The 14,730-nt window shown below is 42.5% G+C and overlaps 1 protein-coding gene across 1 annotated transcript in view; it reads left to right on the forward strand.

The window, feature by feature from the left end:
* Positions 1-11,171, forward strand: part of LOC146046114 (ribosomal protein S6 kinase alpha-4-like) — an 82,998-nt gene extending 71,827 nt beyond the window's left edge. The window contains exons 16-17 of the mRNA XM_083165306.1: positions 907-1,070; positions 4,400-11,171. Of these exons, the coding sequence (XP_083021432.1) occupies positions 907-1,070; positions 4,400-4,615 (380 nt within the window). The 3' untranslated portion in view covers positions 4,616-11,171. The remainder of the gene's footprint in view (positions 1-906; positions 1,071-4,399) is intronic.
* The last annotated feature ends 3,559 nt before the right edge of the window (positions 11,172-14,730 follow it).

Here is a 14,730-nt window from a genome sequence, read left to right on the forward strand (position 1 = left end):
GCTTATGGTACAATACAGTGTAAATATTTTGTAGTTTCTCTTAAAATCTAGAATGACAGGACTAAAACAAGCACCCCCCCAACAAGTGCTGCTCCCAAGTGCCCTATGGGAAATTCACAAAAGTGCTCAGGTTTTATGGGCAGATGAGATTAGAGACCACAGTGTACATGATTGAGTGCAGAGCACTAGCAGGCATCAAACATTTGCTTCAATATGTATACGGTTTACTTTGCTTTACTTTTGCACCACACTGCAGTTGACATAGTGGGCCGTATTCAATTATTGCCACCCGTCCATACTCCCATGCACGCCAGCCGGCAATATTCAATGCCAGCAGGCACGCTATCATTATTTCAGCTAGCTACCTTCGGGGGTGATGAGCGGAAATGCGCAAAAAGTCTGCTGTTTGAGCGCACGAATGGGACTTTTTGCATCCCTCCCATTAGTTTGGTCAGGTTTATTTGCATGTGATTTTCCGGCTGCGGGAACAAGCGATAGGCTGTGTCTTGCATGTTTGCAGCGGCGGAGGGGCATGCATTCGGCAGGGCAGCATTTCAGGGACTCGGTTAGCTGCGAGCTTTGCAGCTTACCAGGTCAATCAGAATAGAGGCCTATACCTCTTGTGCTGCCCTGTACACTTGTGGTATGGTATGCTTCTCATATTCACCGGGATGGAAATAGTGGTCACTCTGGGTATCATTGTTCACTTCCTCAATGCATCACTGTATGAGGAGAACATGAACTATTTTTTAGTATACCATTTTAAAATGCAGTGAAGGATAATGGTTTCAATGGAAAAACAGCATATTTTTCCTTTAGTGGAATGAGTAAGGGCAATTTTGTCCTTTTTATTTCCCACCGAAAGATGCAGTCTCTCATCTAACTGGCTTGGTTCTTTTTTTCCAGGCCTGCTGACTGTAGATCCTTCTTGTCGACTGAGTCTTGGTGAACTGAAGGAGAGTGACTGGCTGCGAGGAGGACGTCCCCTCTCCTCCACTCCTCTTATGACACCTGATGTGCTGGAATCCAGTGGCATGGCCACCAAGACCTGTGTGCATGCCACTTTCATGGTAAGTGCAGCAGATGTGCCTTCATAATAAGAGATGTTACCAAGTGTGTGGCAAGCGTATGAATGTGTGTTTGTACATATTGCACACTAGTTACAAATAATATGACACCTGCTATTCTCAGGCTGTGTAGAGAAATGACAACCAACCTGCAGTGGTGCAGTGTGGGTGGGATCTGACTGAGTACCTAGAAACCCTCCCTGGCTGTATCCTTGTAACCTCTGGGATGTTTGAGTATAGGGCAGTTGGACTCAGGCATTCCATGGGCCTTTAAGTGCTCAGTGACTCATCACTGCACTTCTCAGGTGTGGGCATCTGTAGGTAAATGCTGGCGTATGCAATAAAGGTTTGTGTGTGGCACATGTTGTATAAGGGGCCGCAGGTCATGTTGTGAGGGGGTCTATACTAAGCAATAACTGAGCTTTATGAAGCATGTGGGAGGGCAGGGGGCATATTCAGCAACAATGGAGCTGTTTAGCTGTCTGATGCATGTTGTGGGTGTTAGGGGAGTCAGATGCTTTTTCATTTGAGGAATACATGATGGGACAGTGTTTTAGTGTTGTGGCAAAATAATATTAAGCAATAAGTGTTAAGTAATAAATGATAAGGCACACCTGGGGCCAAATATAATAGGGTGTGAGAATCAGAAAGTGAGAGATTTTGGGAGAGTTTTTCAATATTTTTTTTAAAGCGGCAATCATTTACATGGCTAAATCAACCGGGTTTTTTTCAGTGTAAATGATTGCCGCTTTAAAATATCTGAAAACTGTCCCAAAATCTCCTTCTTTCTGATTCTCACACCCTAAATGATTTCTGCTTTAAAAAAAATGGTAAAACTCTCTCCCCTCAACCAAGCAGGGCTGGACCTAGCCCTGATTGGATGTAGCCGTGTCCATGGAGACTGCTACATCCAATCAGGTGGGGAAGTCCCTTGGCGGTCAGCCCAGCACCCACAGCGCAGGGGTGCCGAGGAAAGCCCCGGGCTTCAGCCCTGGATGGTTGAAGCCTTTTTTTCTATTTTTACTTTTAGACACTTTGGACAGAACCGTGCACAGGTGTCACTGATCTGTGCATGGTTCTGTCAATCTCGCCTTGCAGAAGCAGGTCTATTTTTTTGTGTGTGTGATTTTTGGTAATGTTTGAAAAATGCATCCTATGACATTTGAAATTTTGATGTGTTCAATGAGAAAACAACTGGATGCAATTTTTGAAGTGCAATTTTTTTTTGTCCACCGTAAAACGTGCATACATACAGTCATATTACTGTATACCTGTAGTGTGCAATTTGTGGTATTTTTACCACAAATTGCACACTGCTACATGTGCAATTTTTGGTTAAGGTGCGATTTTTGCAGTTTTTGACCACAAAATCACACACCGCTATATTTGGCCTATAATATTGAATAGGAATAAGACTTCACATGTGAATCATATCCGGTCTACTATCTTGTAGAGGGTGCTAAATAAATAAGAAGTAGAGGTACTTGTTTCCTAGCACGGCGCCCAATATTTTGATCGTAGTACATCTTATACAATCACATCGCATTGCATGCAATATAGCGGCATGCGATGCGATTCGATTTTTAATTGTACAAGCACCCTGATGGGTGCTTTCAATGTTAAATGCACCCCCATTGGCAACGCCACCCCCACTTTCAGAGCCAACCCGAAGCTTGGCAAGCGCAGTGAGCCCCGCGAGGGGACACGGATTACTTTACATGTATTACGCGTCCCATTGCGGGGCTCGTATTCTGCGTCCCCTTGCGGGGCTGGCCACACTTCGGGCTCGTATTCTGCGTCCCTTTGCGGGGCTGGCCACACTTCAGGCTCGCTGCGCTCGCCACACTATCTACAATTAAAAATCACGTCACATGCCATATGCTGGCATGCAATGCTATGCGATATTTCATTGTACAAGCACTCCTGTTAGTTTAACATGAATATCTCATCGCATCACACACCACTAAGTATGGTATGCGATGGGTGCCATGCTAGGAAACAAGTACCGAAGTAGATTCTGATTGGTTGCCCATAGCAACATCACATGTGAAGGCTTATTCCCATCTTAGTAAATTTCCCCCAAAGTGTTTTACCTACAAACATGGACACATTTGTTGGTACCCTACTACAAAATAGAAGAGCAGAATTTTTTTTCTGAACTTGAAAGTGACGAAAGTAATTGGCATTCATCATTGTTTATTCCATACAGGCCACTAAAGAATAGAGAATAGTCTAATGTTTTATTGCTACCAATTCTTGGACCGTGATCTGAGATTTAGACAGAGCTTTCTGATCCCGGCCAGTACGTTTTGTTCCAGAATACCTTGATTGACTTCAGATTTCACTGTGCCCTGAACAAAAAGCCAGATACAGCAATGCACAATAGATCTTGTGTTATTTTCAGTGTAGTAGGATCGCATCGCATCACATGCGATTTGCATGCGAAGAGATGGTACTTGTGCAGTTTCACGGCACCCCTGCCTGCGGATCGCATCGCATCGCATGAAAATTGCACACCCAAACTATCCACGTCACCCCGAAGCGTGGCGAGCGGATGCGGTACACATCCTCCCGACCTGTTCATACCCCCACTATCCACGTTGGCGTGGAGTTGATTTCATAAAGTGTGTCGAGCCACTGAGCCCGAAGCATGGCGAGCACACGCAGATCACTTGACGTGTATTCCGCGTCCCCTCGCGGGGCTCGCTGCGCTCGCCATGCTTCGAGCTCGGTGGCTCACTGCACTCGCCACGCTTTATAAAGTCAACTTTATACAATCCACGCCAACGTAGAGAGTGGGGGTATAAACAGGTCATGAGGACGCGTACCGCATCCCCTCGTGGGGCTTGCTGCGCTCGCCACGCTTCAGGGTGATGTGGATAGTGGGGGTGTGCTAAGTAATAGTGGGGTTGTGCTAAATCAAATCGCATGCCATCGCATGGGATTAGCGTGTGATGAGATGAGATCTGCAGGCAGTCGGGCCGTGAAACTACACAAGTACCATGCGATGCAATCTAACTACGCCAACTACATTGCGCAGACGGGCGCCGTGATAATACACAAGAACCAATATTTTTTATAGGTGTGGAAATGTCAATGGGCCCTATTCACGGCTGCATACACATCCGGCGAGCTGGGGAGGGGGATTCGGGTACCAGGGGTGGGGCAGGTGTTCTGGCAGGCGGTGTTTAGTTGTTCGCTAGGCTGTGATCGAACGCAGCTTAGTGAACATGGTCTTAATCAGCCCCAATATCTCTTCAGAGGGATGGTATTAATATTTCTTGTTACACACACTGAATATATTACCCATTGTTGGACTTGGTTTATTTCAGGCATTTAACCGTGGAAAGCGAGAGGGAGTCTTTCTGAAGAGTGTGGAAAATGCCCCTCTGGCCAAAAGGCGCAAACTAAAGCAGTGCAGCACTGGAGGGGATGCACGCAGCGGATCATCATCTTCCTCATCCTCTTCTTCATCCACTGCTGCAACTACAGCTCGCTCTCCCAAATCCAGGGTTCCGCCACAAAACCACAGACTGGCAAATTCCTAACTGATTGTGTTCCGTACGCACACTACTTCCCTGTCATTTTGTGCACATGGAGGAGCTCCTGTTTTTCTTTTACTAAAAGACGCACTCCTGAATGCTATCCCAAGATTTTATGTGCGATAGGTGTGGGCACCTATATGCACATGACTTATGTGTGAGTACAGAGAACGTACATAGGTCACACCGTCATGGCTTCAAATACTAGAAGTGTCCAGTGCATCCACCAAGTACAGTACTAGGGATTGCCAGCCTTCCCTTCATAATGTAATGTGCTCTGACAGGGGCAGTTTAGGGATAGGGCAAAGAGGGCACTTTCCTTCAGTCGCCAGCTTGTATAGGGCTGTCTGACGCTTGTACCAGCATTTACTGTTCAGATTTATCATTTTATATGTGTAATAAGTGTCTTTTTTTTAATTAAAAATAGGATTTTTTTTTGTTTTTACATTTTTGTTTTTAAATACCTGAAATTTTCTTCAAGCTGAATGTAAGGGCCACTCCTGAGCTATCTGGCTCCCTGCTCTATATGCTTCGATACTAGGAACATAATATGTACATGTGTATGTGTAGATATGTATATATACCTGCTATAACTGTTACTAGAGTGTTGTACCTAATGTCCATCAATTGACACAAATCTTAAGAGATGTTAACATGGGATTACTGTTAACATTGCTAGGACAAAATCATAGTTTCTGTACGCACACACTAAACAAGGGCCCTTCAGAGTGATATTTTTTTAATGTAAAATGTATACACTCCGTACCGTTAATGATGCTCGGGAGCGTTGGAACATGCAGGTCAATTTTGGCAATGCAGCCAAGGAACTGCTTGTTCAGCAGCCGCAGGTCACTGAACGATATCATCAAAGATTTCGTTCAGTGTGTATGCACAATATCGCTCACGATATCAGCCTCGGTGCAGGTGGTACAGGACTGTAGAGGATGTACTGTACGGCCTTTTCTTTTACAGGCCCCAAGGAATAATATTCTGCAGCGAGACTGTGTGATTTGAAAATGTGTATTTTTGTGAGAAAAAACACTGTATAGCGGTAGGTTTCTGCCTAATGGCTTTATGTACTAACTGTATACCGTGTGCCCTGTATATCAGCCAGATCATTGTAGTGTTTGCTACTGGCATACATAGATCCTCATTGTTCTGTTTTTTAGCAGAAGGCCTCCGTATGTAACATTTAGGTGGAGAGATCATGACCTCCATTAACCTTCCATCCTGTCTCACAGCCTTCAAGCAAGCCCCTTTTTTTTTTTAAGTTCTAGGTAAAAACCCTGCCAACTAACTTTGCAGTCCCTGCTTATCCCTATTGTGTCCACCCATAAAGATTGTAAGCTGCTATGAGCATGGTTCTCTTTCCTCTTATGTTACTGCTCACTGTATTTATTTATCTGTATGATTTTATAGTCTGTCTGTTTGTACTTCTGTATCCTGTTTTCAATTTTATTGCCTTGTGCCGTATAAATTAAGAATGGTAATCATAACCTCCAGCCTGCAAAACTGGCGTATGATGAAAAATATAGAGGAAAAAGAGGAAATGTGTCTGTTTTCTCCATTTGTAAGCCCCATACACACTTGCCGGTGCCCCCGATGGCAGGGGGCAGCAGTGGAAGTGACGGCAGCACGGCCATCGTTAACTGGGTGCCTTCCTCGTTCTGACATGCTGGGCGAGGGAGGGGGTCATTAATGATGTGTGGGTGTGTACATTGTTAAAAACAAGTGTACACACTAGGCAATATTGTCCTGGACGATATTGGGAACAATTTCAGCTAGTGTGTTTGGAGCTTTAACTTGATGCATGGAATGTATAGAAAAAAAAAAGAAACCAATATTTAACAAAACTCATTGTAAGCTGCATGTGACTGTCTGTTCCCCAATCAGGTCTTGTTCACAGCATAGCCAATAATATCATGTGAATTTTTACTACAGCAGCAGGGGACAAGTGAGCTGATCTTGTGGGAGGCATTGACCTGTCCATGTCAGTTGGTTAGGACAGGGCTGCTGTACGTGACACAGATCACACCTCTGTATAATACACCTCGTTGTGGTGCTTTATAGAATATTACAGCAAATGTGGTGTTATTACTAGGATTATTGGGAATCCTGATTCCAACAGCGATGTGTAGGTAACCAGTTCAGTAACTATGCTTATCTATAAGAGATGCAACCTCTGCCTAATGTCTACCACCCACACTGTATATTTCCGTGCTGTTAGTACATATTGCAGAATATTTGTATAAAATATTCTGTTTTTCAGGAATCTGACGTTTTTAACTGGTTTGTTTGAAATTTGTGTAAACTTTTTATTAGCATTAGAGCTGGTGAGACGTGTACGTGTTACTGTAAGCATGTGTGTACTCATGCTATGCAGATTACATGCTTACTGAAGGCAGTGTTAGAAGTCATTCTATCTATGCAGAGCAGCGTTCACCTGATACTTTTGTGTCACATTAGCGTATAGTTATGCAGAGCATTGTGTATGGTTGTGCTGTCTGTCAGTGGTAATTTGTGCTGCGTGATCCCTGTGTTGATTCAGTTGAAAGTGTTTCAACCTGGGCGGGTTACTTTGTGTGTTTTTATAATGGGCAGAACACGTGTTTGTGTATATTAACCAAGATGTCAATGTGTTGTTTATGCAGTTCAGCATTGCAAATCATATATGCTTGAGATCTAATGAGATAATATTGGGATGCATTTATCATTGGTAGACACTGTGACTGTTATACTTGTAGGGAATTGAGAGTACTGTGTAGTACTTTCCAACCCTACAATCAGAGTTCTGCAGAACACCACTTATCTGTATTTAGCTGAAGAACTGCTGAGCAACATTCCACCTGTATTCAGTCTGAGAAATGCAGAGCATCATTTCACCTTTATTCAGTCTGAGAAATGCAGAGCATCATTTCACCTTTATTCAGTCTGAGAAATGCAGAGCATCATTTCACCTTTATTCAGTCTGAGAAATGCAGAGCATCATTTCACCTTTATTCAGTCTGAGAAATGCAGAGCATCATTTCACCTTTATTCAGCCTGAGAAATGCAGAGCATCATTTCACCTTTATTCAGCCTGAGAAATGCAGAGCATCATTTCACCTTTTATTCAGCCTGAGAAATGCAGAGCATAATTCCACCTGTATTCAGCATGAGAAATGCAGAGCATCATTTCACCTGTATTCAGCCTGAGAAATGCAGAGCATCATTTCACCTTTATTCAGTCTGAGAAATGCAGAGCATCATTTCACATTTATTCAGCCTGAGAAATGCAGAGCATCATTTCACCTGTATTCAGCCGGAGAATTGCAGAGCATCATTTCACCTGTATTCCACCTGAGAACTGTAGAACATCATTTACGAGGTTATTCAATGATCCAATCCACGGCAAATAGGCAAAATAGCCGCCATTTTTTTTTTTTTTTTTTTCATGGAGCATAGATGGAATTCACTTTCCATCCATTCAAAGTTTTTCATTTTTTCCAATTTGCCGAAAGCAATAGGAAAATCGGAAAAGAAGTGGATTTGCGAATCCACATATTTTTCCACGGAAATGGAAGCTAATTCGTGATTTCATTGTCAGTTTCCCCAAAATGCAGAGAGTCAGTTCTGCTGTCGTGTGTCCCCCCCCCCCTCAGTCTGTAGTTTGAGCTCTGCAGTGCTACTTTTTAGCCACGCCTCCGTGCTCCTTATATGGCCTGTCCATTGTGCATACCATTACTGGCTTCTCTACAGTCACTGCCCAGCAGAACAGGTCATACAGCTTTTTCCTGAAAGCTTACTGCAGAGCCATAAGTAATAAACGCATTCTTGTGGAGCAGCAATTGCATCCCAGCAAAGCTTGTGATTTATCCCTGTATTTCTTTATCATTTTATTTATTAATAAAAAGGGAACTCTAGATTCTATATGCCAGGGGCATTTTACATTCATCTGTTAATGTGGTAAATCAGGAATATGCAGTGACTCAAATTTATCAAGTTGTGTGGTGTCTGTAGGTATTGCTGTTGGTGAGCCCTTTCATAGACTCTGACAGCAGTTGTAACTGTACAGAAACTGTAGGTTGACATTGACAACGCAACGCAACCAAAAGGTCAACATGAAACAGGACCACACATGAAAAGATAGACAGAAGTTTTTCACATTTCCTTTTTGGTGTAAAGACCGCATACACTAAACTGAGGTATCACATGCAGCTTTGGATGGGATACCTCGCCAACTGCCCACTGGGGAGCCACCGGGCTCCCTGGCGGCTGAACCGCATACAATATATTGTATGCAACCCCAGCAAGTGCTGCCGGATCTGAGAAATCCTATGTACTGCACTTGCAATCTCGCATATACAATCAAATTCAGAGGTTGGACACATATGATTTGGGTACTTTTTATCTGATTTCTCAGAACCGTGTGGAAAGGGCCAAAACGTATAAGTGTATGGCCAGCTTTAGTGTTGATACCTGAGCACGTTGGCAGCCATTTGGGCACCCCAAGGTATCGTCGCCATGCGTCGGGCCAGATGCATTAACTCAACTACTGCTGCCCTCAGCACACTCAACCGTTTGTCCACACAGATGGTAAAGTATGAAAAAAATCCGGAAAAACGCATTTCAACCTTTTGCTTGCGTTATAAGGAGGATGGGTGTACAGAATAAGAACCAAGTCATTCTTTGTTTCCTTTTTATTACATTGTTACTTAAATCTAATGAATTAATACTCTATATACAATTATTGTATAACATCTCCTTTATCTTCTTGCACTACGTCACTTTGACTATTGAGAATCGTCTCAGAGCTTACTAACTCCGTTTACTGTGCAGAAGAAATGTCTGCCACTAATTTGCACTTTTTAAGACCGATGCATCGGTCAGGAGAGCTGGGAATGGGGTCTTTTTCTTAGGAGCTAATGCAGAATTGTGGACAAATGGGGAAAAAGGAGTACATTTGCAGCTAAAATTCAGAACATGGGGTACACTAACCTTTTACTATAGATTTATTAATGTATTACAAGCTTATGTATGTTAGGGCAGAGTACCTCGTGTTCTGCATGTGGAACTGGTCTAAAATGTGCAAAGAGATGCAACTCTCAATCCAATGGTGGTTTTGACTGCAGAATCTAAAACACAGTGATGTGCAAAAGCAGATGTTTTGTATTTAATATTATTGATATTTATCTCCTGGGGCTAAATTTGGCAACAGTCAGTTGATGTGAAAACCCCCATTTTACTAAATTTACCTTCTAGATTTAGGAGGGGTGTGTCCCAGCTGAAATTTTAAATGACCCTTTAAAATAAATATGCCCAGTAAGTGAGAAATGCATGCAAAAATAGACTGTATCTACTTTGCATGAAAAATATAAATAAATGCATTTGCACCCTGTTCCAAGTTCCTCCTATTTTTACATTGACTCCTGACTCTGGATCAGCCTATACATATATGCACTAGATCAGTAAGCATTAAAGGGCATATTCACTCAACGCAATAGTACCTGATTTAAAACACTTTAAGTATTCTACAAAGAGCCATCTTAAAAGCTCTGTACAACCATTCACAGGAACCAATTAAAAATAAAATCATAAAATGCCCCTCCTGCGGTCCTCCTCAGCACCTGATTTGTTGTCTATGTAAAGGTCATACATCAGAAAGATATTGTACCCAATCATACAATCTCAATTGATTGTAAGATGGATTGTATTCAGATTGTGTGCACATCTTGTGTACACAATCATGCAATCAATCAGCAGATGGATTGTATGACTGATTGTATGATGGATTGTATGCACATCTTGTGTACACAATCATGCAGCAGATGGATTGTATGATGGATTGTGAGTAGATTGTGTGTCCAAAAACCACCAAGGACTGCCAGAGATTTCAAGGGAAATTGTACACAATCATGAGCGCAATCGATCTTAAGATTGATCTTTCTGATGTATGGCCAGCTTAAGACAGGCATGGCCAAACTATGGCCTTCCAGCTGTTTTGAAACTACACCTCCCAGCATGCCTTGCCATAGTTTTACCTTTCCCTAATAGCAAAACTGTGGCAAGGCATGATGGGACTTTAACAACAGCTGGAGGGCCATAGTTTGGCCATGTCTGATGTAAGAGAATATCTTTGGTATAATTTAGTGGTTCTCAACCTCGGTCCTCAAGTACCCCCAACAGTGCCCGGTTTCCAAGTCTCCACACAGAATCACAAGTTAAATAATTAGCTCCACCTGTGGAACTTTTAAAATGTGTCAGTGAGTAATGAGTGCAGCTGTGCACCTGGTGGGTGACCTAGAAAATGTGAACTGTTGGGGGTACTTGAGGACTGAGGTTGAGAACCAATGGTATAATTGATTTAAGTGGACATCCCTTTCATGTAATAATGGACAATTGCTAGATATCTTACATACTGCTGTAGTGGTGAAAGTAATTCATATCATGGTCACTGCACAAGGACATTTACCAAATACATGTCATGCTGGGTTGTGTAGGAAGCTAGGAACAGAATGTTTTATTTAAGAGATTGGATATCCGGACATCTTTTGTTTTATGAAATAAACCTTTTCTTTCATCAGTGTGTGTGATCTGATCTTTGTAAGCCATAATTATAGCAGCGTAACATAATTATTGTACCAGCTCAGATTTCCCATGAAGCAGTCCTATAGTATTTCCCATGTCTTCGACCCTGCTTTTAACCCGGCTCGAAAATCCAGGATTTATGACCCGAGTTCACACTTTCACACAGAAAAAGGACCCTGGTTGAAGAGCAAATTACCGGGTAGAAATGTTTAACAAGGTTTTTTTTTCTGTGTGAAATGGGTATTAGTAGTTTCTAGGCCCCTAGTGTTTATCTTCCTTAGCATATTGCTGTACATATTGCACTGCTCAGATATCCTAGCCCGACAATCCATCATTAGCTGTAGAACTGTTCCACAATACTCATCAAGCAGTTGTGGAAAGACCTCTAGCTCCTGAAGGGATTCAGTTGCCTTGGAAGTGTAATACCCCTTTCCCACTGCAGCTCTTAAACGGTAAATTGACTTTTTTTTTGCCTTTTTTTAAACGGGTAGAGTTGCAGTGGGAATGCTCCAGGGTGCTTTACCCGTTTAACAAACACCGGTATTTGTTAAACGGGTAAAAAGCACGTTTTTACCCGTTTAAAAGCCTTTATTTGGTAGTGGGAAAGGGTCTTAAACGGTATTTAGTAATAATAATAATAAAGGTTAAGAATATGATTGGCTGATGACTGTACACACCACATCGTGTGTGTGTGTGTGTGTGTGTGTTTAAAAGTGGAATTGTAGTTCTATTGATGATGAGATGATGCCCATGGCAACCAAGCAGATTCTATCTATTATCTTCTAGAAGGTGCTAAATAAATAAGTACAATCTGATTGGTTGCTATGGGCAACATCTCATCATCAATAGAACTCCCATCTTAGTAAATTGACCCCATAGACTTGAGGGTATGGAAATATGCACCAATCAGCCGCTACATTGAAACAGCTAACCAGTAATGTAAGCAGCCATTTCTAATTGTAAATATGAGAGTGGAGTATTAGAGTGTGTTATAAAACTATACCACCAGCGTGAGTGTACTGTATTGGAATCTTTGTTTCCTACTTTTACACAAACCCCCCCCCCTGTATTTTTTAAACCAGAACCGGTCCAAGAGCCTGATTTGCTGGTTCTTTAAATACAGACATTAATTTTGGTATATTTGGTGATTTCAGATTATAAAGCACAATGGAATTTGTTGTGCTATATCAGAAACTGTTAATAAATAAACAAATACTGCAAAACTTCTCCATGTGGATCTGCTGCCACCTTGTGGTCATTGAGTAATACAAACTCTGGCTATGCCAGTTGCTTGCTTTACAATACTCCTAAAATATATCAATTATGTAACAACTTTTACTTAAGCCATTTACTTTCTACAGCTTCTAAATTCATTGTAGAGGAGGAAAGATAACTTTATTTTGGGCACTCTTTATATACATTGTGTATATTATATACATCTTTCCTTCTCTACAACTTTTGATCTATAGATCAAAGGGAGAAATTGGACATGAACGTATTTCAGAATACCACTATAGTGGCATTTAAAGGGTATGTAATAATTACTGGAGACTCACTGACATCACCTTCCGCCCCCCCCCCCCCCCCCCCCCACTCCATACATACAGTCGTTGACTAGATTAAGCTGCATGTACCGAGGACAGAGAGGGTTATTAATGATATTAAGCGTACATACTGGAAACTAGCCACGGAACTTCAGAGGAAGTTAATTACTGCACAGACTTGGGAGAATGTACTGCTGCCACCAGTTTGCCACGATTCCAGTCGTGGTGATTTCCCAGATATGTCAATCTGAGAAACATGCTTGTGACACCTTTCGGTTTACCTCAGTGTGTGTGGTAATACAACGCAGTTACTGCCACCAGCCAAAGCACCGAGTTAAGAGACACGCTCAGAGCAAGCTTTGACTATTACCCACACACAAAATTATTAATACGTAAAGAAAATTGTCACATGCTTCTCGTTTGGGTTTGAAAACACAGAAAACTATGATTAATATTTTTATCCAAGTCAAAACTTCAAAGGTTATTGTTACAGAAAGAGAACATTTTCAAGAATACAATAGTTAATATAGTCACACAAGTAATGGTACTTATGTAGTACCCGGGCGCCCAATAAGCACTTTGCTTAGTGGGCTATTCTCTATAAGATCATCGCATCGCAGTACCCATTTATTGTTATCTGAGGCATGCGATGCAATCTTACAAAGTAATTTATTCATTGCTCTTTTCCCGCCTTTTATTATTTGCGTGCGATGCGCTGTTACAAAATAATTTATTCACTGCTCTTTTACCGTGTAATTATCGCATCACATCACATGTCGCCTAATTTCTACACCCCCCCCCCACTATCCACACCATTAACTTTACTATAATTTCTACACACACTCACCCACGCCACCTGTAACCTTTTTGTTTCAGCGCAGCATTCCCCCACTATCCACGGCACCCTGAAGCGTTGCGAGCGCAGCGGTGCGCGTCCTCCCGACCTTTTCATACCCCCACTATCCATGTCGGCGTGGAGTTGATTTTATATAGTGTGGCGAGCAACATGTAAAGTAATCCGCGGGGCTCGCTACACTCTCCACGCTTCGGGTTCGGTGGCTCGCTATGCTCGCCACACTATATAAAATCAACTCCATGCAGACATGGATAGTGGGGGTATGCAAAGGTCGGGAGGATGCGTTCTGCTCCGCTCGCCACGCTTCGGGGTGGTGTGGAAAGTGGGTTGGTTTTAGGGACACATTCACAGCAGCCATACAACACATCTGAGACAGTAATGTGGACACATGTTAACGTCAAACTGTAAATTTAGGAAATAATTATTAAGATAATTACTAGTCATTACATATTAACAATAACAAATATAATCATTAAATAGAAGAAGAATCATGAAAACATTAAGAACAATAATGATAAGAAGAATACATACAATATTATGAAGAAGAAGAATAATGGAAACAATTCAGTTACTGACAGGGCACTGCAGTACCCTTCGGCAGGAGGGTTAGTGCATGCAAAATCCTATGAAATGGCTTGTCTGCTCCCACACTTTTCCTCCACATAAACTCCTGCAGATAGGAATTTAAGTGCTGTCTTGTAGTGCATCTATGTCTCTTATTGCGCCATTTTGGGCCCCCCCACATCCGCTCAATATTCTGGGTGTGTACCCCAGATTCAGGGTCCACAAAATGATATGTGTGATTGACCTTGCAGTGTTCGTAGCCGGCCTGCTGTAGTTCCTGCGCATTATACTCCCTCCAGCAATTGGTGTATATAATGGACCCGGGGGTCACATTCTCGGTGATGGCAGCCATAAGGGTCGTGGCGTCTCTCATTTCTACAGCTGTGAGGAAGCAGGCCCTGTCTCCCTGCAATAGCCACCAAAAACCCATTGCTGGGGCAGCATCCTCCCGAAGTTGTACTTCCTTTTTGAAAACAGGGTCTCATCAACCTCCACCACCAATCCAGGGCCTCTAATTTGGGTCTGCAGCTGTGAGAGAAGATCCACGGTGCAGGCCTCCCCCATGAGGGTGTTTTACTGCACTGTCCTCT

Source organism: Crinia signifera, chromosome 11 (assembly GCF_055691185.1).
Source record: "Crinia signifera chromosome 11, ASM5569118v1, whole genome shotgun sequence".
In the NCBI taxonomy this organism is placed as follows: domain Eukaryota; kingdom Metazoa; phylum Chordata; class Amphibia; order Anura; family Myobatrachidae; genus Crinia; species Crinia signifera.